This window comes from Apium graveolens, chromosome 11, assembly GCF_009905375.1.
Source record: "Apium graveolens cultivar Ventura chromosome 11, ASM990537v1, whole genome shotgun sequence".
Lineage (NCBI taxonomy): Eukaryota > Viridiplantae > Streptophyta > Magnoliopsida > Apiales > Apiaceae > Apium > Apium graveolens.
The window spans coordinates 185341848-185368869 of record NC_133657.1 but is presented as its reverse complement, the minus strand read 5'-3'; the positions used below and the strand labels follow the sequence as shown (position 1 = coordinate 185368869).

The window sequence follows — 27022 nt, the reverse complement described above, 5'->3', positions numbered from 1 at the left end:
CTAATGGAACTGTATCGTCGTCGTATATGACGAGACTTTCCATTATACATCGTGCTCTGCGCTCTACCAATAGCAGATTGACTATCATAATGAATCCCTATTGCAGTTACAGGCTTTGGCCATCTTGGAATATCCTCCAGAAACTGACGTAGATATTCAGCCTCTTCGGCGCATTTATCTAGTTCCACAAACTCAGCTTCCATCGTGGAATGAGTTATCACCGTTTGTTTTGAGGATTTCCATGATATTGCCGCTCCAGCTAATGTAAACACATAGCCGCTCGTAGAGTTAAGTGCTTTCTTGCTAGATATCCAATTTGCGTCAGTATATCCTTCTAATACTGCTGGGTATCTGCCATAGTGCAGTCCATAGTCTCGAGTTCCCCTCAAGTACCTTAGTACCCTTATGATCGCTTTCCAGTGATCAGCTCCCGGATTACTCGTAAACCTACTCAACTTGCTAATTGAGTATGCAATGTCTGGTCTTGTACAACTCATGAGGTACATCAGACTACCAATTATCCTCGAGTATTCCAATTGGGAAACAGCTACACCTTTGTTCTTGGATAGGTGCAAAGTCATATCCACAGGTGTCCTAGCTTTCTCAAAGTCATCCTTAAGAAACTTCTCAAGGATCTTGTCAACATAATGTGGTTGACTTAATGCGAGACCCTCTGATGTTCTAGAAATTTGAATTCCCAGAATTACATTTGCTAGTCCCATGTCTTTCATGTCGAATCTTGATTTCAACATGTCCTTGGTAGATTTGATCACTTTATCATTGCTTCCGGAAATAAGTACATCATCTACATATAGCGTCATCATGACATAGCCATTGTCATTCTCCTTGACATAGCTGTTTTCGTTATCCTTGTAATAGGCACAGCTATCACATTCATTGATTTTGAAGCCTTTGGCCAGCACGACCTCATCAAATTTTTCATACCATTTCATAGGCGCTTGTTTCAAACCATACAATGATTTTACCAATCTACAAACTTTCCTTTCTTGTCCTGGGACAACAAACCCTTCGGGTTGTTCCATATAGATTTCCTCATCTATGTCCCCATTTAGGAAGGTTGTTTTCACATCCATTTGATGTACAGTTAGATTACGCATTGCAGCAATAGCAAACATCATCCTTATGGACGTTATTCTCGTTACAGGAGAATATGTATCAAAATAATCAAGGCCTTTTTGTTGCTTGTATCCTTTAATCACAAGTCTGGCCTTATACTTATCAATAGTGCCATCAGTTTTCAACTTCTTCTTGAAAACCCACTTGCTACCTAATGGTTTGCAACCAGTTGGCAAGTCCACTAATTCCCAAGTATGATTTTGCATAATTGAATCAACTTCATTCTTGATGGCCTCTTTCCACATAGGCCCATCAGGTGAGGTAACCGCCTCCTTATAAGTTTTTGGGTCACCTTCTTCGAGCAAATAGTCAGACCCATAGGATTTCTCCGTTCGTTGTCTTTTACTCCTTCTCACTACCCCCACATTTTCGTCTTCACTTTTGTCACTCTCATTATCGTCATCTACAGACTCATAAGATCGTTTAGACGTCGTAGGTTGTTGGTTTCCTGGATTACAGGGAAACATCGTCTCAAAGAATGAGGCATTCCTTGATTCCATAATGGTACTCTTTTGAATATCAGGAATCTTGGATTCATGAACAAGAAACCGATATGCAGTGTTGTGTGGAGGATATCCGATGAAGATACAATCCACAGTCTTAGGACCTATCTTCACCTTCTTCGGTGTAGGGATCAGTACCTTTGCAAGGCACCCCCACACTTTCAGGTGTTGGTAACTTGGTTTCTTTTTTTTTCACATTTCATAAGGACTTACATCCTTATTCTTGCGCATCGTAGTATTTAAAATATTATTTGCGCTTAAGATGGCTTCTCCCCACATCGATTGTGGAAGCCCAGAGCTGAACAACATCGCATTCATCATTTCTTTCAGAGTGCGATTCTTCCTTTCAGCCACACAATTTGACTGAGGGGAGTATGGTGCAGTGACCTCATGGATTATACCATGTTGTGAACAGAATTCTCCAAATGGTTCAACATATTCACCTCCACGATCACTTCGTATCGCTTTGATTTTCTCAGTCTGTTGTGTCTCAACTTCTTCCTTATAGATTTTAAATTTATCTATAGCTTCGTCTTTGCTTTTCAATAAATATACATAGCAGTATTTTGTACAATCATCAATGAATGTAATAAAATACTTGTTTCCTCCTCTTGTTGGAGCGAATTTTAAATCACATATGTCGCTATGTATTAGGTCTAGCACTTTGGTGTTCCTTTCCACACGTTTAAATGATGATCTCGTTAATTTTGCCTCAACACAAGTCTCACACTTATGTTTTGAATCGATAGTAATTTAGGTATGTATTCTTTTGCACTTAAACATCGTAAAGTGTCATAATTTACATGTCCTAATCTAGCATGCCATAAATTAGGAGACTCAAGCAAGTAAGCAGAAGAATTCTTCATTTCATTATCGTCCTTAACGGACATTACATTGAGCTTAAAAAGCCCATCGGTTAAATAACCCTTACCTACAAACATACCACTCTTAGACAAAATTACTTTATCTGACTCTATTGTAATGCGAAAGTCATGCTTACTCAACAGAGAACCAGACACAAGGTTCTTGCGAATATCAGGCACATAAAGTACATTCTTCAAAGTCAGATTCTTCCCAGAGGTCATCTTCAGGATCACCGTGCCTTCACCCTCAATGGTAGAAGTTGCTGAATTCCCCATGTAGAGCTTCTCACCAGCATCAGAAGCTTTGAGGCTAGAGAAAATCGCCTTGTCTGAGCAAACATGCCTAGTAGCACCAGTATCAATCCACCATTCACGTGGATTAGAACCGACCAGGTTCACTTCAGAGACCGTAACACAGAGGTCTATATCACCCATATCCTTGGAGATATTCTCAACCATGTTTGCTTCTTTCTTCTTGTTGGGCTTCTTGGGCTTCTTGCAGTCAGAAGACCTATGACCAACTTTATCACAGTTGTAGCACTTCCCCTGAAATTTCGACTTCGAAATCCCTCCTTTGGGTGCCAGCTTTGTCCCTTTACTAGAATTAGTCTTCTTGGGCTTGGAGCTTTGAGCATGCTCCACCATGTTTGCCTTCTCAGTGGCAATATTAACTTTCTTCTCGGATCCTCTGTTATCTTCTTCAATACGAAGTCTAACAATAAGATCCTCCATAGACATCTCCTTTCGCTTGTGCTTAAGGTAGTTCTTGAAATCTTTCCATCCAGGTGGAAGTTTTTCAATAACAGCAACAACTTGGAAAGACTCACTTATGACCATTCCCTCAGCATGAATGTCATGAATGATCACCTGCAGTTCCTGCACCTGACTAACCACAGTCTTAGAGTCTGCCATCTTATAATCAAGAAAGCGGCCAACAATCCACTTCTTTTCCCCAGCGTCCTCGGTTTTATACTTATGGTCAAGTGACTCCCATAAGACCTTAGCTGTTGGCTTAGCGCTGTATATGTTATACAACGAGTGAGACAAACAATTTAACACATAGTTTCGACAGATGTAGTCGGAGTGCTTCCAAGCATCAACAGCATACATAGTCTGCATGTTACTCTCAGCAGTGAGCAACGGTGATTCTTCCTTAAGGAAGCGATCCATATGCAACGTGGTCAGATAAAAGTGCATCTTTTGTTGCCAACGTTTGAAGTTCGTTCCGTTGAACTTCTCAGGTTTTTCAGCATGTGCAGCAGGCACAGTTTGCATAACAGGTGCAGCAGGCACCACAGGTGGAACAAATGGTACGTGCGTCTGTACTACAGGTGTATGCACACCAGTAGGCACCGCAGGTATGATCGGAGGAGTGAATCCTGCCGATATCTGTCCAAGAGGAACACTAAACTGTCCAATGACAGTGTGTCCCACAGGCACATGTCCCGAAGGCACATGTCCAACAGGCGTTTGACCCCCATCAGATCGTACGATCCGTGCGTTAGGGTTAATCGGCTGCTGGTGAACCCCATCAGATCCAGTGATCTGTGCGTTGGGATCAGCCGTCATGTTCATCGGATCGTTTATAGTTTGATTCTCCATCGATCTGTTACTCAATTAAAACAAGCAGATACAGATGTATCAGTCACAGATGTATAAAATAAATAGCTTTAAGATTGTGAATACAATCTGCGATTAATACATATAATCAAACAAATGTGTGCGTGAGTAAACAAAATCAAACGGAGGAAGAAAATATATAAACAGAAGAGAGATCCTCGAGTCCAGTTGAAACTGTCTCCTTAAAGCTATTTCGCCTCTCACCGTATGTGCGAGTCGATAGCCTCCCAGGATAAAACGAGGTAGCGGCGGCGTTACGGATAACGACCACCTTCAGCGAGTTTGAACGGGTACGAAACTATCACCGAGAGAGAGAGAGAGTTTTGTGTTTAAAGGCGAATATGTTTTTGGTGTGTCTAACCCTAACGCCTTAGAGGTGTTTATATAGGTGTAGATAGACTTGTGCGTTACTCTTTTCCATAATTAAATATCATTAATTATGGAATCGGTGTAATACTTGCAAGCTACTCTATTCAAACAAAATCAGATTAAATATATGAAGACATACACCATATCAATTAATCTGAAACAAAATCAAATTAATTTATGCCATAATATTTGAGCCAAATTCTAATGGAAAATAATAATTTCGATTATTAAGAGAATATCATCATATCTCACACATCTTTTAGTCATAATGCTCAAAATATGACTTACCAATATGGGACTTATACTATATTTTCCAACAATATGATTACAATCAGCCCTGGGCAGCTGATATAGCTTTGTCTAGTAATGTTCCAGCAGTTCAGTTTATTCTATGCTCAGCAATTCTTTGTTCACTTATACGTCACATGATGTACAGTGATTCATCTGTAAGTTCACCATTTCCAATACCCTTCCACAAGAACCTCATCGAAAAGATGAGTGCGAGATTTGAGTCTGCTTCCTCAGATTTTGCAAAGAATATAGAACGTGTAAGGCGAGCTAGCAAGATATGCAAAGTACTTCTGGTCAGGAGTTTTAGAGAAATCGAAGGGAAATATATCGATTATACATTTGTTTTGTGTCAAAAGAAGGCAATTCCTGTCGGGCCACTTGTTCGAGAAGAGATAGAAAATACAGATGATTGTACGGAGACAATCCAATTTCTGGACAAAAAGGATGAGTCTTCGGTTGTCTTTGTTTCCTTTGGAAGTGAATATTTTCTATCCAAGGATGAAATACGAGAGATTGCGTATGGATTGGAGCTTAGTAAGCTAAATTTTATATGGGTCGTAAGATTTCATTGTGAAGATAACATGAAGCTTGAAGAGGCACTTCCTTTAGGGTTTCATGATAAGGTAGGGGAGAGAGGACTTGTCATGGAGGGATGGGCTCCACAAGCCAAAATCTTACGTCACTCGAGCACCGGAGGGTTTGTTAGCCATTGTGGATGGAGTTCGATTATGGAGAGCATGATGTTTGGTGTTCCGGTCATAGCCATGCCTATGCATATTGACCAGCCATATAATGCTTTAGTCGTGAAGGAGGTTGGAGTTGGACAAGAGGTTGAGAGAGATGAGAATGGTAGGTTCAATAGAGAAGAGATTGCAAAAGCAATAAGAAATGTGGTATTAGAGAAAAGTGGGGAGACAGTAAGGAGGAAGGCGAAGGAAATGAGTGAGAAAATTAAAGAAAATGGAGACAAAGAAATAGACGAAGTTGTGGACGAGCTGGTGAAACTTTGCAAGGAGAAGAAAGACGAAACAACATCTCCCGAAATGTTATAATTGTTTGAAAGATTAAGAATTCACAAAAACCACCGGATTTTACAATCTCTGTCATCAAATTTTATGAGCTGGTGTTGGCTTACAGTTCTCAGTAATTTGGCATAAATAATCAGTATAGTAGTTTACATTTCTGGTTCATTTTGTGTTCTATAATTTGTGTCATTATGTCTAAGACGGAGCAAGCAAAAGATTTCGGAATCTTTTCATACATTTGTATCATTTAGTTAAAGATGCAGCTAACAAAAGTTCTCAGAATCTATTCATGAATTTGTATCATTTTGTTTAAGATGCAGCAAGCATAAGTTTCAATTTTGTCAAACCGACGTGCTACTGAGGTAGATTCGTTTTATTGATGGATCAAAACTAATATATTTTTTATGGTTGGTTTGGATAATCTGAGTATACACAAGCGGCCCCTTGTATAGTTAGATTATCTGCGAGATTAGAAAAACACGAGACACTCAAAAATTACTGTTTTCGTACATTTTCTAACATGAAATCCTCAAAAATTACACTTTCCTTATATTTTCTTTTTATGTATTGATTACTGTTTTCTTATTACACCTGAGATTAGCAAAACAAGAGACACTCAAACATTACCTTTCAGATAAGAAGGAAATGCAGAAGCACCTAATCGTTCAAGGCACTGTCGGTAGAACACTTTCTAGAACAGACATCTTTTGACCATAAGGTGTCATAAGAACATTATTGTGGTTAGGATATGTCGCTACAAGAATTTCCAAATAACAACGAAAATTAGTCTGTTGTAACTTACTAACATATTGCCAACAGAACCCAAAATGATTGAAAGTCAAAAAAATAGTAACCAATACCTAACGGAATGCTAACAGAACATTTAGCAACGGAATATTTTGTTGGCAAAATAGGCGCCAAAAGAGCCCGCGCAAACCCACCAACGGAACTAGCAACATATTCCAATCACAAAGTTTCTAATGGAGTAGTAACGGATTAATAATGAATTGGAACTCTGCTCCGTCAGTAATCCATTGGTAATTCGTAATAAAAATAAATCGGTTAAAATGATAATAGTTGTTGCTGTCTTCGTAAATGTAAAGTGTTAATATCAACCTACCCGGCAGTAAATGCAGTCCTCGCCTACTTTCCAGATCTTTTATTCAAAATACATTCCACATTCATTTTCTATTTTTCTTCTTCTGCTTTGTTTACTTGGACATTCTCACAAAACTCATAAATCAAGACATAAGATTTATTTGTGATATATCAAGGTTAGTTTTTCTTCAATTATATTTTCATAATTATAACCTGTGTTTTGAGCCTATTTAAGTACGTAGTTAACTTTATCTTGCAAAATCTGTTTATATTAATGTTGTTATTTTGCATATTACTTATAGCTTAATTAATTTTTTGATGATAGAGTTTAGAAGCTTCTTAGTTAATTAGTAAATTGCGTGAATGTCTCTCATCAGCTATTATTTTGTGCTTAGCAAAAAAGAAAATTAGTGTCCTTTTATGTCTCAAAGAGTTGTGTAATTTTGTTGGTTTTAGTGGTCAATTGGGTCTCATTTGCTTTTTGAAAAGCTGGTCATATAACTCTCGGTTAATACATTTACTGCTTCTTTTGGCCTTGATGGCCTCCACAATCTGTTCAAAGTTTTTTTAAAAGAATTACAGTTTTCATGGTCTGCTAAACCAATTTTGGAATGGATATATAGGTTGTGATTAGTGTAAGCCCAATTATGTTTAGTTGGATAGATTGATTATATCTCTGTAAGCCCAATCATATAATTTGCAAAGGCCTTTTGTATATATACTAACTTCTAGTTATGAATATTTTATAGTTACGAATTTTTTTTGGTAGGTTACAGAAAAGTTATTAAATATGGATATAGATCGAGGTTGGATGTATCAAAGGATCGACAGTGGAGGTTACCTAACTCCGGCTTTTGTAAGTGGGTTGGAAAACTTTATGCAATATGTGATATCTCGAGAAGAGTCTATGAATGAGACAAATATTCAGTGTCCGTGTTTTAAATGTGAGAATCGCAAATTTTGGAATGCAGAGACAATAAAATTGCACTTATTGAAAAAAGGGTTTGTAAGAGATTATTACGTGTGGGATCGACACGGAGAGCCATATGTTTCTAGACAAAGTGGAGAAGAATCATCCATACATTACTCCAATTTTCAAAGTAGAAGAGATGATGACAACCTAATGTACAACATAGTGATGGATTCCGCTGGTCCAAGTTTTGATCCCGAGATGCCAAATGCAGAAGCACAGAGGTTGTATGATATTTTAAAATCATCCGAGACGGAGTTATATGAAGGTTGTGAAACTTCTCAGTTGTCTGCCATGGCTCAGATGTTGAGTTTGAAATCTGACCATCATTGGTCAGAGGCATGCTATGATCAGACATCACAGTTCTTAAAAGGCTTCTTGCCTCAAGATAATACACTTCTTGATAGCTTCTATAGTACGAAGAAGTACATGGAAGAGTTGGGGCTTCCTTCCGAACATATCGATTGTTGTTTTAATGGATGCATGATATATTGGGGTGAAGACATCAACATGGAGTCATGTAGATTTTGTTCACATGCGAGATATAAAACAAGACCTAAAGGTTCCAAGAAGGGGAAAAAGAAAGTGCATTTTAAAAGGATGGTCTATTTTCCATTGGCATCAATGTTGTAAAGGTTGTATGCTTCACCTACGACAGCTACCCATATGAGATGGCATGCCGAACATTATCAAGAAGAAGGTGTGATGCGTCATTGTTCAGACTCAAAGGAGTGGAAGCAATTTGATAAAGCACATCCATCATTTTCCTCGGAGATGAGAAATGTTAGATTGGGACTTTCTACTGATGGGTTTCAACCATTTGGTGAATCAGGTGGAAAATATTCTTCTTGGCCAATTATAGTGACTCCGTATAATTTTCCTCCATGGATGTGTTCAAAAGAATAGTACTTATTTCTTTCTGGACTTGTCTCTGGACCAAAAAATCCAAAACAGAAGATAGATGTTTTCCTTCAACTGTTGATTGCTGAGTTAAAAATGTTGTGGGAAGTTGGTGTGGAGACTTGGGATAATTCATTGAAACATAATTTCCGTATGCGGGCTGCATTGATATGGACTATTAGTGACTTCCCTGCTTATTCAATGTTGTCAGGATGGAAAACTGCTGGTCATTTAGCTTGTTGTTAGATATATTTGATAATGTCATGACTAATATGATTTATGTTAGTTTTCAGATCTTACTTGAACAGGACAAATCAGTAGTTAACTGAAATCAGCACTTATACTGAAGTCAGAACTTAAGTGATAAGTACTTAAGGTTCAGCAGATATTTATCAGGAGATAATATCAGGACTTAAAGGAAACTTTCAGATAAGGAAGGCGACTGATTGAAAGGAAAGAAGATCAAGATAAACATAAGAAGAGATATGCATGAAGAAGGAATTCTGTGAAGAATGGAATACTTGGAAAAAAAGATAACTGATTGATATATTTTAGGAAGCAGAATTATATTCCATATCAATTAGCGATTATCTTGTAGCTGTGTAGTATATAAACACAGACGTAGGGTTTACACTATAAATGTTATCATTATCGAGAATATTATTCATTGTAACCCTAGCAGCTCTCGTGATATTTGATCATCACTGAGAGAGGACAGTTCCGTATTGTAACAGAGTTTATTGCATCTAATAAAGTTTGTTTTCTTTTACTTGTGTTATTTGAATTCGATTTGATTGTGCTATACACTGTATTCAACCCCCTTCTACAGTGTGTGTGACCTAACAAGTGGTATCAGAGCCTTGCTGTTAACACACAAACAGTTTAAGATCCAAAAACAATCATGTCTGAAGCAGAAACTCCAACCAAGCCCACCAAAACTGAAGAACCACCAAAGACTCAAATCCATAGTCGATATGAGGCTATTAGAGTTCCCATACTGAAGCCATCTGAATATCCCATATGGAAGGTGAGGATGACTATATTTCTGGAAGCTACTGATCCAGAATATCTTGACAAAATCCATGAAGGACCTCACAAGCCAACAAAACTCACTGTTGTAGTTGCAGGTAAAGCTGCAAAGTCTGTACCAAAGGAGAAGAGTGATTACACTGCTGAAGATATCACATCAATTGCTAAGGATGTTAAGGTACGACACTTGCTGCATAGTGCCATTGATAATGTAATGTCAAACAGGGTAATTAACTGCAAGACTGCAAAGGAGATATGGGATGCCTTGGAGATAAGGTGTCAAGGAACTGATACGATTAAGAAGAACAGGAAGACTATACTCACTCAAGAGTATGAACACTTTGACTCAAAGCCTAATGAGTCATTGACTGATTTATGTGACAGATTTGTCAAACTGTTGAATGATTTATCACTGGTTGATAAGGAGTATGATCTTGAAGATTCAAACCTTAAATTCCTGTTAGCTCTTCCTGAAAGTTGGGATTTGAAGGCAACAACTATAAGGGACAACTATAATCTTGAAGAAACAACTCTTGATGAAATTTATGGGATGCTCAAGACTCATGAACTTGAGATGGAACAAAGAAGAAAGAGGAAAGGAGGAAAGTCAAGGATAGTTGCTCTTAAGGCTGAAGAAGAATTCCTTAAGGAAGCTACCTCAAGGAAAGGCAAGGGAAAAGCGCTCATTACAAAGTCTGATACTGAGTCTTCAAAATCTGATAGTGATGATGACTCAGAAACTGAAAGCTTGCCTGAGATGGATGCTGATGAAGAGATGATGAAGCTGTGTGCTCTTATGGTGAAAGGAATCACAAGGATTGCATACAGGAAGTTCAGGAAGGGAAAGAGGTTTTCCCGGAAAGGTGCAAGTTCTGATAAGAAGAATTTCAGGAAATCTGAAGGCAAAGGAGGGAAGTCTGACAGAGGAGATCACTCAAATGTCAAATGCTACAACTGTGGTGAGAAAGGCCACATATCTCCTAATTGCAAGAAAATGAAGAGTGACAAAGGCAAGGCTCTTGTCACAAAGAAGAAAAGCTGGACAGATACTTCCGATGCTGAAAGTGAGGAGAACTATGCCTTGATGGCAAATGCTGATATGGCAAATGTTGATAGCAGCCCTGAAGCTGCTGAGTTAAAGGTACCTCAAACTACTTATGCCTTTCATACTGATGATATTAATGAGTTGAGAAGATATCTTAAAACCATGTTCATTAGTTATAGAGATCAAACTTTAACATGTGAAAGATTAACTTCTGAAAATCTTGCTTGTAAAAAGAGGAATGATTATTTAGAAAAGGAGTTAGTCATGTTCCATCAAACTCAGAAAGATAGAGATGATGCTTTCTATGTTAGGGATGAAGTACTTAAAATGAATGAATCTCTAAAAACTGAGCTAGAAAAGGAAAGAGAGATTATCAGGATTTGGATTAACTCTGGCAGAACAACTCAAAATTTGTTAAGTAGTGGAAACTGGAAAGAGGGCTTAGGTTATGGAGATGATATGAATGATAAAGGAACTGTAGATATTAAGCCTATAGTTGTTAAACAAAAGCCAAAGTTAAAACCTGTTAAGTTTGTAGCTGTAAAGTCTGATACTGAGAAGTCAGAAGTCAAAGAGGAATTAACTTCTGACAAACTAAAACAGGAAAAGACAGCTGAGGTTAACGTAGGCTTAATGACTAAGAAGCAGCTTAAGCATAAACTGAAAGAAGTTAAGAATATAAACAAGGTAAAGTCACCTAGGAAAAATAGGAATGGAAAGGAAGGTGTAAATAAAAGCAATGATTATAAGCCTATTCCCAATGCTCCTAGAAAAACATGTCATAATTGTGGAAGTTCTAATCATCTGGCTTCTTTTTGCAGGAAGAATAAGAACATAAACTCCTTACCTTCAAAGTCAGGAGTTAAGAGTCAGTCTGTTAGATATAGGCCACAAAATCCTTATTTTCATTGTGGTAGTCTATGGAATTCCATTTATACTTGTAAGGAATATCATAGTTTGTACTATGATTATTATCAAATAAAACCTTCTTTAAAGAAAGTTAGCATTGTTCCTTCTAGTGTAAGTTCTGATACAAAGTCTGATAGTATAAATACTGATAAGAAAAATGTTAACATAAACTCTGATGCTAAATCCGCTGCAAATGTTAACAAACTTAATAAGGCCAGAGGATCTAAGCAAGTCTGGGTCCTTAAAACTAATCATTAGTGGTCTTTGTGATTGCAGGGCAATAGGAAAAACATCCTAGTTCTAGACAGTGGATGTTCAGGACATATGACTGGAAATAAAGCCTTGCTATCAGACTTTGTGAAGAAGGCTAGCCCAAGTGTTTCTTATGGAGATGGCAACATTGGAAAAATATTGGGATATGGCAATATCAATCTTGGGAATGTCATCATTAAAGAAGTAGCTCTGGTCTCAGAACTTAAACACAATCTGCTGAGTGTTAGTCAAATCTGTGACAGAGGTTATCATATGGATTTCTTTGAGGAACACTGTGAAATTTTAAGCAAATCTACAGGCAAAGTTGTTCTGAAAGGATACAGGCATGGTAACATTTATGAAGCCAAGCTTTCAACAAGTACTGATGGGTCTGCAATCTGTTTGGTGAGTAGAGCATCAATTGAAGAAAGCTGGAATTGGCACAAGAAACTCTCTTATTTAAATTTCAACAATATAAATGAACTGGTCAAGAAAGATCTTGTGAGAGGACTGCCAAAGTCAGTATTTGCTCCTGATGGCCTTTGTGATTCTTGTCAGAAGGTTAAGCAAAGAAAATCTTCATTCAAGAGCAAGACTGAATCATCAATTCTTGAGCCTTATCACCTACTACATGTTGATCTATTTGGTCCAGTGAATGTCATGTCTATTGCAAAGAAGAAATATGCTATGGTCATAGTGGATGAGTTCACCAGATACATATGGGTGTATTTCTTGCACACAAAAAGTGAAACTACATCTATCTTGATTGATCATGTCAAGCAACTGGATAAATTAGTCAAAGATTTTGTGAAGATAATAAGAAGTGATAATGGCACTGAGTTCAAGAATTTGACAATGGAAGAGTTCTGCAAAGACCATGGAATCAAGAAGGAATTTTCTGCTCCTGGAACTCCACAGCAAAATGGAGTTGTTGAGAGAAAGAATAGAACTCTTATTGAAGCTGCATGAACTATGCTTGATGAAGCAAAGTTGCCAACATACTTTTGGGCTGAAGCTGTGCAGACTGCTTGTTTTACTCAGAATGCAACACTCATTAACAAGCATGAAAAGACACCATATGAGATGGTGAAGAAAAAGAAGCCAAATCTGAAGTATTTTCATGTATTTGGATGCAAGTGCTTTGTTATTAAGATTCATCCTGAACAGCTATCCAAATTTGACTTAAAAGCTGATGAAGGAATTTTTGGTGGATATCCACTTTCCACAAAAGCCTTCAGAGTCTACAATTTAAGAACAAGGGTTGTCATGGAATCTATCAATGTCTCCTTTGATGATAAGAAGATTACTAGACTTGAAGATTTCAATGATCATAATCAGCTGAGATTCGAAAATGAAGACTTAAATTCTGATACTGAAAATCCTGACAGTCTAAATCCTGATACTGCAAACTCTGATGGATTAAACTCTGATGTTATTGAAACTGTGGTGACTACGTCAAAAGAAGATGCACCTGTACAGGGGGAGCATACTGAAGATATAACCACATCTCAAGAAGCATCAGAACATACAACTGGCTCTTCAAGTTCTGATTCATCAAGTTCTGATAAGCCAAGTACTGGTAGTTCTGAAAACTTAAATTTTGAAGGATCCAACTCAGAGAGCATAGTTTCAGGGGGAGCATCAGAAAATATTGATGAAGATAGCATGGATCATGGGGGAGCATCCAATTCTAGAGAAAACCTTCCATCTGCAAGGAAGTGAACTAAATCACATACACCTGACTTAATTATTGGAAATCCTGATGCAGGTGTCAGAACTAGAACATCTACTTCAAGTGAATGTCTCTATAATTCTTTTCTTTCTCAGACTGAACCAAAGAAAGTGGAAGAAGCTCTTCAAGATGCTGATTGGGTGCAAGCAATGCAAGAAGAGTTAAATGAATTTGAAAGAAACAAAGTCTGGACCCTAGTGCCAAGACCAAAGAATAGATCTGTTGTTGGTACAAAGTGGGTGTTCAGAAACAAAACTGATAGTGATGGCATAATTACAAGGAATAAAGCAAGGTTGGTTGCAAAAGGATATTCTCAACAGGAGGGAATTGATTATGATGAAACATTTACACCAGTTGCTAGATTGGAAGCCATAAGGATATTTTTGGCTTATGCTGCTCACAAAAAGTTTACTGTCTTTCAAATGGATGTGAAAAGTGCTTTTCTCAATGGAGAATTGGAAGAGGAAGTATATGTTGAACAACCTCCAGGCTTTGTAGATCCCAAATATCCAAATCATGTCTACAGGCTTGATAAAGCTCATTATGGCCTTAAGCAAGCTCCAAGAGCATGGTATGAGACTTTAGCTCAGTTTCTTCTGGAAAGTAGATTTAACAGAGGAACTATTGACAAAACTCTGTTCTACATCAACCATGGAAAGGACTTAATTTTGGTTCAGATATATGTTGATGATATCATCTTTGGTTCTACAAATGACAGACTTTGCAAGAAGTTTGCCAAACTGATGCAATCAAGATATTAAATGAGTATGATGGGGAAACTTAGCTATTTTCTGGGCCTTCAAGTCAAGCAGAATGAATAAGGCACTTTTATTTGTCAAACCAAGTACACCAGAAATTTGCTGAAGAAATTTGGAATGCAAGATTGTTCAAGTGCATCCACTCCCATGACCACTGCAACAAAACTGAATAAGGATACTGGTAAATCAGTAGATATTACTGATTACAGAGGTATGATCGGCTCTCTACTCTATCTAACTGCTAGTAGACCTGATATCATGTACGCTACCTGTCTTTGTGCAAGATTTCAAGCAGATCGAAGAGAACAACACTTAACAGTTGTGAAAAGAATTTTCAAATATCTTAAGGGAACAGCTGATCTGGGATTATGGTATCCTAGAGAATCAGACTTTAAACTAATAGGTTACTCAGATGCAGATTTTGCAGGTTGCAAAATTGACAGGAAATGCACAAGTGGAAGCTGCCAATTTCTTGGAGGCAGATTGGTTTCTTGGTTTAGCAAGAAACAAAAGTCAATTTCCACATCAATTGCAGAAGTAGAGTACATTGCTGCAGGAAGCTGTTGTGCACAGATTCTTTGGATGAAGAATCAGTTACTGGATTATGGGTTAACATATTTTAAAATCCCTATTTACTATGATAATCAAAGTGCTATTGCTATGACAGGTAATCCAGTTCAACACTCAATGACAAAGCACATCAGCATAAGGTACCACTTCATAAGGGAACATGTGGATGAATGTACAGTGGAATTGCACTTTGTTCCAACAGATCAACAACTAGCAGATATCTTCATCAAACCACTGTGTAAAGCTACTTTTACACGATTGGTAAATGAACTTGGAATGGTTTCAGGTTCTTTCTCTAAATTTGCTTAGCTTTTGATCTGATGCATCAGACTTTATGATCAGTATTTACAGATATTACTATCTTTGTGTATTCTGTGCTTAATTGAAAATTGCTTAAGTACTGATTGTTGTCTGATGTGAATTTCTAAACTCTGATAGTGATATGAATATTTCTGTGATTATTCAATCCAATGAGGATAAATATGCTAGATGCTGACCTAGTAGTCTTTAATGTACTAACAAATCCCATGATTAGAAGTAATTATTTATGTGGAAATCTATTGACACAAGCAAATTCTGATATTGAGCTTAGTTAAGTTTACTTTGTCTATCATATTACTAAGTCAACAACTAGAATAATGCTTCTCATCTGTTAGGTTCTGATGTTAGTAAATCTGGTGAATGTACTAAGTGCTGATAAGCCTCACTTATCAAAAGAAAAGGAAAAGAAAAAGAATAAATATCAGGTACTCCTTTGAGATCTAGAGTAAAAACTGTGGAAGGGAAGACCCAAGTGCATTGCTGGTATTAAGTAATATGCATCAGAAAAGCAAATAAATATTTTTCTTGGTGACTTTTCACACTCTATGATTACTGGAGAAATACTCTGATAATAGCATAAATTCTGATAAACAGTCGTGACTCACTTACACTGAGAAGCCACTGTAAAATGGAATTTTCAAAAAGATGCATAAAATGAGCACAAAACAGTTGAGGTGGACTCATGCATGAACTCATTCTAAAGTAGACTTCATAATTATGACAGATTTTAAGCAAAGTTCTTAGTTCTGCCTTATTTCTAAGATGTACTGAAGTGAATCAGACTTTAATCTTTATCTGATATTTAGCTTACTGTACACACATACACTCCATATGAATGATGAAAATTACTGTGGTGATAAATGATGTTTTAGATGAACAGTTTATGTGTCAGATTGCATAAATTCTGAGGACAAGTTATGATGGAAGTTCTAATGATTAAGTTCTGAAGAAATGAAAACAGAATTTGTGTGAACAATTGCAGAACTATGCATTCATTTTTCGAGTTAGGAAATCATGTTCTGATGACTGTTAAGTTCTGATATAAGTCTAAGTTCTGATATTACACGCTGATTCTTTACTTGACTTATTTGTGGTTAAAATCTGAAACAGTCTTACTAAAAATCAGAATATGTTTGGGTGAGATATTAACAGTCAATACAATAAGGGTTAGTGGTAAACGTCCATGCACAGTAATTTTTACTTGTTACATGTGCGCATTAAATCCTGTTTTAAACATTCAATGGCTGTTTTTATTCTCCTCAGTCTAGGGAGACGAGGTAGAATTATTTCTACCTATAGTCATTAAATTTTCCTTGCGTCTCCTGACATTCCATTGGCTATATAAACCAACACTTCATTCCAGCCAGCACATCTCTCATTTTCTCACAAACTCACTCTCGTCTAATTCTTATCACCATAAATGGCTGCTTTTGGCTGGTTTTACAATTATGGTACTGAGACAGTACATATTTTTCTCAATGGAATTCCAACTCCATACCATATCAACAACATCCCTCACAATCTCTAGATTCAATTTCCAGAGATTATTAAATGTGATCTGTTGACAGTTCGAAGAGAACTACATCTCCGTCATCTCCGACAGCAGGAGCGAATCATTCGTCTCGCTGTTCTTTTTGTTGAGAGCAGGAAGAAGAAATAGTTTCAGCTCCCTGTTTCTCTTCACTGTCAGCTTTGTCTGGCTTCTAAACTTAGGACAAAAGCTGTTGATGTTAGGATTTGTAGATTAGGACAATCTTGTACTTTTCTGATGTAATTTAAATTTCACAGAATGTATTTGCTCAATATATTAATGAAATTTTATATTTATGCAAGATTTTGTCTTTGAATCGTTTGATATTCTGATGCATTTTTAAATCCTGATTTACCCATATTCTGATGACCATTTTAGCTCTGTTATAAATCAAGTTCCGATTCTAACGTATTAATATTTGTTTACTTGATTTCCTAATGGTCATTCTATCATTGGTAATATTTTTACAGAATATTGGTCTCGCAGTGAAAATAATTTATTAAATGGGAACAGTTTTAAATTTTAAAATAAAACTGAACTACCTTAATTAATGGGATTACTTGGTAAGTGGAACAATTTTTCCTTGAAAAACTGCATGTGATAAGTAATGATTACTGTATTCCCGTGCCCATTAATTATCCTTTATTGCTGCACGTCTGACAGGTGTCCAACGGTTACTTTTTCTACCGTGTATAAGTAAAAGGGAGAAAAGATTCTAAAATCTTTTATTTAGTTTCATATTTTATCTCTCTCTCTTTTTACTACTATTCTCTTTCATCTTCTGACGCTTTTTCATACAGACATTTCATCAAACACCTTACAGGCAACCTAACTTCTCAATCTTTCTCATGGCACCTAAGGATTTGATTATAGATGGAGCCAAGTTTGTACCCAACAACTATGCTGCAATCTTGAACCATGCTGAAGCTCCATCTGATTTGCACTTTATGCAAGATCTTCTATCGCACAGTGAGATTGGGTATGCGTTGACTCAACCTCAAGTAATTTCAAGCCAGCAAGTTCTGACGTTCTGACGGACTGGGCATTTTAATAATGGTGGTGCTACTAGTACTCCAAGCATTATTTTTGAAGTAAATGATGTTGAGCATGTGGTAACTCTTGGAGCAGTTCGTAAAGCTCTACACTTACCAGAAGGCTGCATTTTCTCAACAGCGGAGGAACCTGTTCTACAGCAGCTCATGGCCAATTTGGGGTATGAGAAGAGTTTGGCCAAGCTCGGACAGTTGAAAAGAGCACATATCAGAAAGGAATGGAGCTTTTTCTTCGACTACATCAGTAAGGCATTCTCCAATAAGTGTTCCAACTTTGATGCCATTCCAATTAGGAGTCAACACATCGGTTATGCTATTATTCACCAAACTCATTTTGATTTTGCAAGAGCTGTGCTAGGTTTTATAGGGGATAGGATGACAGAAGATAGGAATGTAGTATACTTTGCTAGATTCTATCAGCTTATATATAACTTCTGTTGTGCTGATGAACCCCAACCTACCACTGACTTAATTCCACCTTTTAGGCTTGCAAAACGAGCTTTTAATGACTTGGTAAATGTTGACCTTAAGAAAAAGGTGGTTAGACCCTTACAGATACCTCAGTCTGTAAAATAGATCCTTGTAAATGCTGATCCTCAAACCTACAGATCTGTTTACCCTGATGTTCAACCCACAAAAACATATCCCAGCCACCACAACAACCATCAGAACATACCACACATACACCTCAACCTACTCAACCCTCTATCAGGATATATATCAAACCTTCACAGATATCTCAACCTTCATCATCAGTACATACTGTGAGGCCTTCATCTTCAAAGCCTAAGAGGACAAAAACTGTACCTCAGACCCAACATAAGAGAAGGAGGATTGTTCTGAGAGATGAGTCAGACAGTGAGGAACAAGTTCCTGTGTCAGAACCTATTGTCAAAGAAACTGAGAAGGTCTCTTCTCAGAAGGATACTGGGATTGGGAGCTCTAAGCTTCTCAAAAGGCTTAAAAGGATGTATTCTGCTGACACTCCCAAGGAATCTCCACCTTCAAAGAGATACAAGAAACAGAGAGCACAAAGGTACAGGGCTAAGTCAGTTTCAGAGGATGAGGAAGCAGCAACTAAGGAAGGAGATCAGGAATCTCTGATCTCAAAAGAGCCAGAATTTGCTGAAGCTACTGTATCTACACCTCCATTGTCACCAACTCAGGAAACTGCTCAAGATAAAGTATCTACACCACCTGTGTCTCTTGTAAAAGAACCAGTATCTACTGCAGACCCAGGCACAAGTACTGAGATTGATATTCATAACCTAATTTTGCCTGAGGTTCTCTACATAGAAGCTCCACCAGCTCCAATCAATCCATCAACAACACCAATTCCTGATGCTAATGAAGCTCCAGAATTGTCTACAACACCTTCTCTGCATCTAGACTTTGAAGATCAGACTATAGGTGAGCATCAGAATATGCTGCTGATCAGAACTTGGAAGCAGATCAGAACTTAGAGGATGATGTTGATGTTGAAGCCTCAATAGCCTCTCATACTGTTCTTTTATCAGAGGATGTTGGCTCTGTAAGTTCTGATGCTGCAAATGCTGATGATACTGGTGATGCTGCTCCATATGCAGATGCTGATGCAACTGGTCCTTCTGGACATGCACATCTACAAGCTCCTTCAAAAGCTGAACTAGTTAAAAAGTTTGTTAGAGGAGATGCACCAGTACCTTGGATTGAAACTCCTAGAGAACAGGAGTGGACTAAGGAGTGGAACACAGTTACTTTTGTTCCAAATGAAAGAATTCTTGCTGAGCACTTGGAAAAAGCTGATGAGATGCTAGTTAATGATGATTTCAAGACACAGCTGAGAGTTACTGCATTGAGTACTAGACACCTTCAAGGTCAACACTCAACAACTCATGCCGAGGTGCATAAAATTCAGGAAGCTTTACTCAAGCAAGAAATGACTACGAAACTTGACAAGAAAAGTTTTTTCCAACCTACCTTTGACAGAGTTGCTTACATTGAGAAAACTCAAGAGAAGCAGCAATCTCAGATTGATGAAATTTTGAGAAATCAAGCTTCTCAGCAATCTCAACTCAATGAAATCCAATCCTCAGTGGAATTGCTTCTCTCTCTTCTTTTACCTGCTGATGCCAAAAAGGGGGAGAAAGTAATTAAGTCCAAATGCAAAATAGTTAAGACACTGAAAGGGAAAAATGATGAAAAGGATGATCAGGGAAACTCTGGAATGGGTGGAGGTCATGGTCAAGGTAGAGGTCTCTCATCAAGAAGAGCTGGAACTACAAGTCATAGAACAAGTTCTGATACTGGGAGAAGAATAACTTCTGATACTGGTAAAAGGATAAGTTCTGATGAACTTTTGGATCTTGATGAAGAAATTTCAAGACAGTTATTTCTGAAAGAAAATCCAGGAATGGACTTTGAGAGTTTAATGGAAGAAGAAACTAGACTTAAGTTAGAAAAAGTCAACTCTAAATCTGAAGCTTCTGTTGGTAAAAAGAAACTTCCTACAACTAAAGGCATTGTGATAAAAGAAAGGACAAATCCTGTGGCAACCAAGGCCAAATCACAATTGCAGATAGATCCAAGGTCCAAGGGCAAAGAAAAAGTTGGTGAACCTATAAAGGTTTATGTGCCTCCTATGGATGAAGAAATTTCTGTTGAAGATGTTGATCTTACTCTGACTTCAAGAAAGATTTCTAAGACAACCTCTGACATGGCTCAAGTTGTTCAAAATAAAGATATAGTTAGTTCTGATATAACCATGAAGCAAACAACCTCTGACATAGCTCAAGTTGACTTGATATCAGAAGATAAATCAAAGGAAACCTCTGACATTGCTCATGTTAAATCCTCAAAGTTACTCCTACCAGGTTTCACTAAAGCCAAACAGACTCAACCTTTGAAGACTGTAGCAAGTTGTTTTGAAGCAAGAGTGGTTACTGGAATGGAAGCAAGAGATAAATCTGGATTGGGTAGTGCTGATGAAAGAAGAGTGCAGAACACAACCAATGATCCAACTTCCTTAAGTGAACCAGGTGTTGGAGCAACTCCTGAAAGATTAAATCAATTAGAATCTGTACAGACGGTCTACCATACCTACTTGAAAGAACACATCTTGTTATATTTCATGACAGATGGTAGGGTTTACCATATAAGGGAAAATGCTATACCACTGAAGTATTTTGAAGAACTAGAACATGTTATATTCTTACTTCAAGTGAATGACAGAATAACAGAAAGTGCTGCAAATTATTTGAAGACTCAAATTCAGAGACAGAAAAGGCTTTATTCTGTAAAGTTTGACAACACATATCTTCCAAAGTACAAAGATCACAAGGGTGATATTGTTGAGATGAAGCCTAACTCTGCTAAGATTATAACTACCTTTTTGGGTTATAAGGCTGTAGAATTCAATCTTGAGTCTGACAAGGCATATTTGATCAGACTGGATCAGGATATAAGGAAAGCTAGAATAAATGATCTCAGGCTGCTATCTTCCAAACTGGTGAAGATTCTGTAGAACTCAAAGATGCTAAAAGGAGTATGATTGATGAACTCAGATATGCTGAGAGATGTTTGTTAAAGAACTATCTCAGAATAACTCCTGACATCAGAGAGATCAGAAAGTGAAGCCAAGTCAAGATCTACAACTGCTCAAATTCTGATATATATACAGACTAAAGTTGTTATCAAAAGTTAAAGTTGGTAAAGCTTTAAGGACTGTAAGTTATAATTATCTAGTCAATTTTTCATGCATTTGTACTTAATGTTTTTGACATCATCAAATATCTGTTAAACTTGTATATTATGCTAATTTACAAGTTGGGGGAGATTGTTAGATATATTTGATAATGTCATGACTAATATGATTTATATTTAGTTTTCAGATCTTACTTGAACAGGACAAATCAGTAGTTAACTGAAATCAACACTTATACTGAAGTCAGAACTGAAGTGATCAGTACTTAAGGTTCAGGAGATATTTATCAGGAATATTATCAGGACTTAAAGGAAACTTTCAGATAAAGAAGGCGGCTGATTGAAAGGAAAGAAGATCAAGATAAACATAAGAAGAGATATGCATGAAGAAGGAATTCTGTGAAGAATGGAATACTTGGAAGAAAAGATAACTGATTGATATATTTTAGGAAGCAGAATTATATTCCATATTAATTAGCGATTATCTTGTAGCTGTGTAGTATATAAACATAGACGTAGGGTTTACACTATAAGTGTTATCATTATCGAGAATATTATTCATTGTAACCCTAACAGCTCTCATGATATTTGATCATCACTGAGAGAGGACAGTTCCGTATTGTAACAGAGTTTATTGCATCTAATAAAGTTTGTTTTCTGTTACTTATGTTATTTGAATTCGATTTGATTGTGCTATACACTGTATTCAACCCCCTTCTACAGTGTGTGTGACCTAACACTTGTCCTCATGATCATGATGCTTATAACCTTTCACATGGTGGGAAGACAACATGGTTTGATAATCATCAAAAAAATTTACCTACCAATCATCCATTTCGAAAGAATAAGAATTAGTTTACAAAGGGAAATATAGTGACTGAATCTTCCCCTCCAGTGCGAATAGATGAACATGCATTTCAAGAAATTGAGTCATTTGGTTTGATGAAAATTACTGAATTGGGAGGTAATGAGCATAATGCTAGAGTCATTAAAGCTTACAATTGTGGATGGAAGAAAAGGAGCATCTTTTGGGATTTGCCATATTGGAGGACATTATCTATTAGACATAATATTGATGTTATGCATGTTGAGAAAAATGTCTTTGAAAATATCTTCAACACTATCATGGCCATTGAAGGAAAAACCAAAGATAACTCCAAGGCAAGAGCTGACATTGTAATAATTTGTCGGAGACCTGAGTTAGAAATTGATGTAGTGACAAGAAAGTATCCGAAATCATGCTATAGCTTAGACAAAAAGAAAAAAGCAAAAGTGTGTGAATGGCTGAAAGATCTAAAATTTGCAGATGGACATGTGTCAAACATGGCGCGTTGCATCAACTTGAAGAAATATAAATTATTTGGAATGAAAAGTCATGATTGTCATGTTTTTATTCAATGACTCCTCCCAATTGCTTTTCGGGAATTTCTTCCAAATAATGTATGGGAAGTTGTGACAGAATTAAGCCTTTTCTTCAGAGATCTCACTTCAGCTACTTTGAGGGTTAGTGATATGCGTAGACTTGAAGAAAAAATTCCTGTTATACTTTGAAAGTTAGAGCGGATATTTCCACCATCAATGTTCGACTCTATGGAACATCTTCTAGTGCACTTGCCATATAAAGCACGCATTGCAGGTCCCGTACAGTATCGTTGGATGTATCCTTTCGAGAGATATTTACGACACTTGAAGAATAATGTGAAAAATAAAGCTCGGGTTGAAGGATCAATTTATAATGCATTTTTGGTTGAGGAAGCTTCCACTTTTTGCTCACACTACTTCAAGAAACATGTTCAGACAAAATATAGAAAAGTTCCCCGAAATGATCCTAGTGGAGGTGAGGAGAATTTTGGGGGTAACATTTCTATATTTTCACATCCCGGATGTTCACATTGGAGTATCAGTACTCGTTATTTTGATGAACGAGAATATATGGCAGCTCATAACTATATATTGTTTAACTGTCCAGAAGTTGCACCATATACAGAGTATGATTTTTTTTTGTCATAATGATATACTTACTTATCCATGAATATTAGTACTATTCTTTGATAATTTTTTATTGTATAATCAGGATTTTCATAAATTAACTTCGGGAGCATCATCCACATATAACTAGTGTTGAAGTTGATCAACCCTTAGAAAGTGACTTTGCGACATGGTTCAAACAATACGTGAGTTGTTTGGTACTTTTGTTAACGATATTATATAAATATTGACTGTTTCTTACGTATTTTAATAATCTCTACTAATAATTTCAGGCCCAAAATCCATCACGAGTACCAAATGAATATCTTCTTGATATTTCATTTAGACCTCTTCGTTCGGTTAAATCTGTACCAATTTACTATGTGAATGGGTACAAATTTCACACGCTGGAATATGGGGTTGATAGGTCAACGTTCAACAGTGGAGTATGTATCAATGGATCAAATTATAGCGAGTCATTTAATGATTACTTTTGCATAGTTGAAGAGATTTTGATTGTTGAATATCCTCGCCGACCGGTGAAAAAAACAGTATTATTTAAGTGTCAATGGTTTGATCCCACACATAATGTTATAACAAGAATTCATCCGCGTTACAACATAGTTGAAGTCAACAAAAAAAAAGAGACTACGCGTGTACAAACCATTTGTACTAGCAATGCAGGCCATGCAAGTTTACTTTTGCAATTATCCAAGTCTTAAAAGAGATAAAGTTGATTAGCAAGTTGTGTGCAAAGTAAAGGCTCGATCACTTGTTGAACTTCCTCAAATCCCAACATCACATCAAGAGCCATTCCAGGATGATATTCCTACAAATTTAAATTATATTAGCACCGATGATATTGCTACACATCTAAATGATGAAAGTGGAGTTGAAGTAGATTTAGATGATGATAAATCCGAAGGAACATCGGACGAAGAGATATAATATGAATCTGAAGAAGATGGATATTCAAAAACCGAAGATAGTAATAGTTGTGAAGATGATTGTAGTGATTCATCCGAATAATTTTTTATCAATCAAGTAAGTAAATTTTAAATTTATATTTTATCAAAATAATATAATATTATAGTGCAACAACATATATAAAATATTTATAATCAAATCAAGTAAGTAAATTTTAAATTTATATTTTACTAAAATAATATAATATTATAGTGCAACAAAATATATAAAATATTTATAATTGTAAGATATATATATTTTTATTTTGATACATATATATTCAGAAAATTGATTAATATTATAACAATACAATTTATTGCATATCTTGCTAATTATTTAATATTCTATTTTAACAATATTTGGGAAAATATAAATACAGGGACAAAAGAGCGGGTAAGAGTTGAAGACACAAAAGTAGGGTTTCTATCTTGACAAAGGGGGGTGGCGATTGAAGTCACTCAATCGACTGGCAAATTGACATCAGATGAAGATGAAAAAATTGAATCTCTTCTTGATGTATGTATATTCATTACCTTATGTGTTCATCTCTGTCTTTTTATCGAGTTATGGTGTATGTATACTTCTAGTTCTTTTAATCAGTTCATTATTTCACTTTCTTTATAGTGTGACTTCTAAGTTATTCATTTTAGCATAAAAAATCCATGAGATATTTTCGAGGGGTTTTGATTATGAATTTTGATAGAATTTTCCTAGGGTTTGAATTTGGGAATGGATTGGTTTTGGTATATAATGGTGGTGGTAGTGGTGGTGGTGGTATGCGTATATTTTTATTATTTTCCTTATATATAATTATAACTCTCCAACACTGAATCATTGAACTTACAGCCTTTGACTACTGAAAAATGTCCTGATGATAAGGGTGTAGGTGATAAAGCTGTTGGTGATAAAGTTGTTGGCTTTTCTCAGTTCGCAAGTCCAAAAAAATGCAGCGGGGCTACAAGTGATGGTGAAGATGGTTTTGCTAAGGTTAACTTTGGATTTTAATTTGAGATTTTTTTCATGTATGGTCACAGATTACAAAGTGCACTATATATTACTTTATTAATGTGATGATGGTATTTCTGTATTGTAGATTGTGAATAAAAGAAAATGTGTTCCGAGTACAGGTTTTGGCAAGGAGGATGGTATTAATCGTAATAGCCAGGGGACGAAGACAACCATTGAGAAAGCAGGTTACCCCAACCAAGTAAGTCAAAGGATTCGATTATCACATTTTTTGTATGAAATCTGTCTTTATTTCACAATGCAAGTCATATTCTACATCTGTAGCAAATATTCTTTTAGCACAAATTAATTATATTACTTTATTTACTTATAACTTATATTACTTGGTTTGATTATCTCTATTTAATGGTTTGCTTCTCTGTGAAATTAAGAACAGTAAACAATAAAGAGCCTTAAGGTCATGAACTCTATTGACCTTCAACCTTAATTCCGCTAAACCTGCATATGATAACAGTGGCAATTTAGTTAAGGAGGGGTGGCTAAGTTCAGGGGTGGTACTGACTACGAAATATTACTGGATGTCTAGCATGAACCTTTTAGGTAGAGGTCATGGGTCTATTAAGAACCTAAGTTTACTTTATGTCCCTGGATCAATAGAATGAAGTGGCAGTTCTATAGAAAGATGTTGTATAATACTGGTAGTACAAGGTATAACATCGGGTGCTTAACATTGATCTTTTAGGCCAACTACCTCTTTGTTAGCATTTGGCAATTTAATATTATTTACGTTCTAAAGCACTGAAATATCAATATAGGTTTGAGGAATACATCTCCTTTATCAACATGCAGAATAATAATATTTGGTTTAATGGAAGAATTTAGAAAAGCAATTAGAGATTATGGTATTTAGTAGTTTCTTTTAGCACAATTTTTATTTTGTTTTTAATTTATATTATCTTATCTATTACAGGCCCGAATGAGGAGGTTTGGAAATAATGTTGACAATGTACCGACTCAAATTGGAAAGGGCGTGCCGGCTCATACTGGAAAGAGCATAGAAGCTCAATCTGGACAATGCATCCCCACTAAATCTAGAAAACAAATTTCATCGCAATATGCACAGTGCGCTCCCACTAAAACTGGACATCTATCTGGACATCGAGTTTCATCTCAATCCAAAGAGCGTGTTCACTCTCAATCTGGACATCGAGTTTCCCCTAAATCTGGAGAGCGTATTCCTGGTCAATCTCGATAGCACGTTCCTTCTCAGTCTGAACAGATGGTTCCCTCTCAATCAAGAAAGCGTGTTCTCACTCAATCTGGATCAGATGTACCTGCTCATTCTGTACATGTTATTGGACAACTCGTTCAAGCTCAAACCGGACAGAGCTTTCATGCTTAATCTGAGTCGAGGTCAGATCAAATACGAAAGCAAGGCACATCTCAGCTGGTACATAACTCACCGA

At 36.6% G+C, this 27022-nt stretch overlaps 1 protein-coding gene across 1 annotated transcript; it reads left to right on the top strand.

Moving 5' to 3' along the window:
- Positions 1–4812: 4812 nt before the first annotated feature.
- On the top strand, positions 4813–6092 carry LOC141696255 (UDP-glucosyltransferase 29-like; the record flags this gene model as incomplete). The annotated part of the gene is made up of 1 exon (XM_074500421.1): positions 4813–6092. A coding segment is annotated over one exon (1023 nt), but the record flags the coding sequence as incomplete, so codon positions are not given.
- Positions 6093–27022: the final 20930 nt, after the last annotated feature.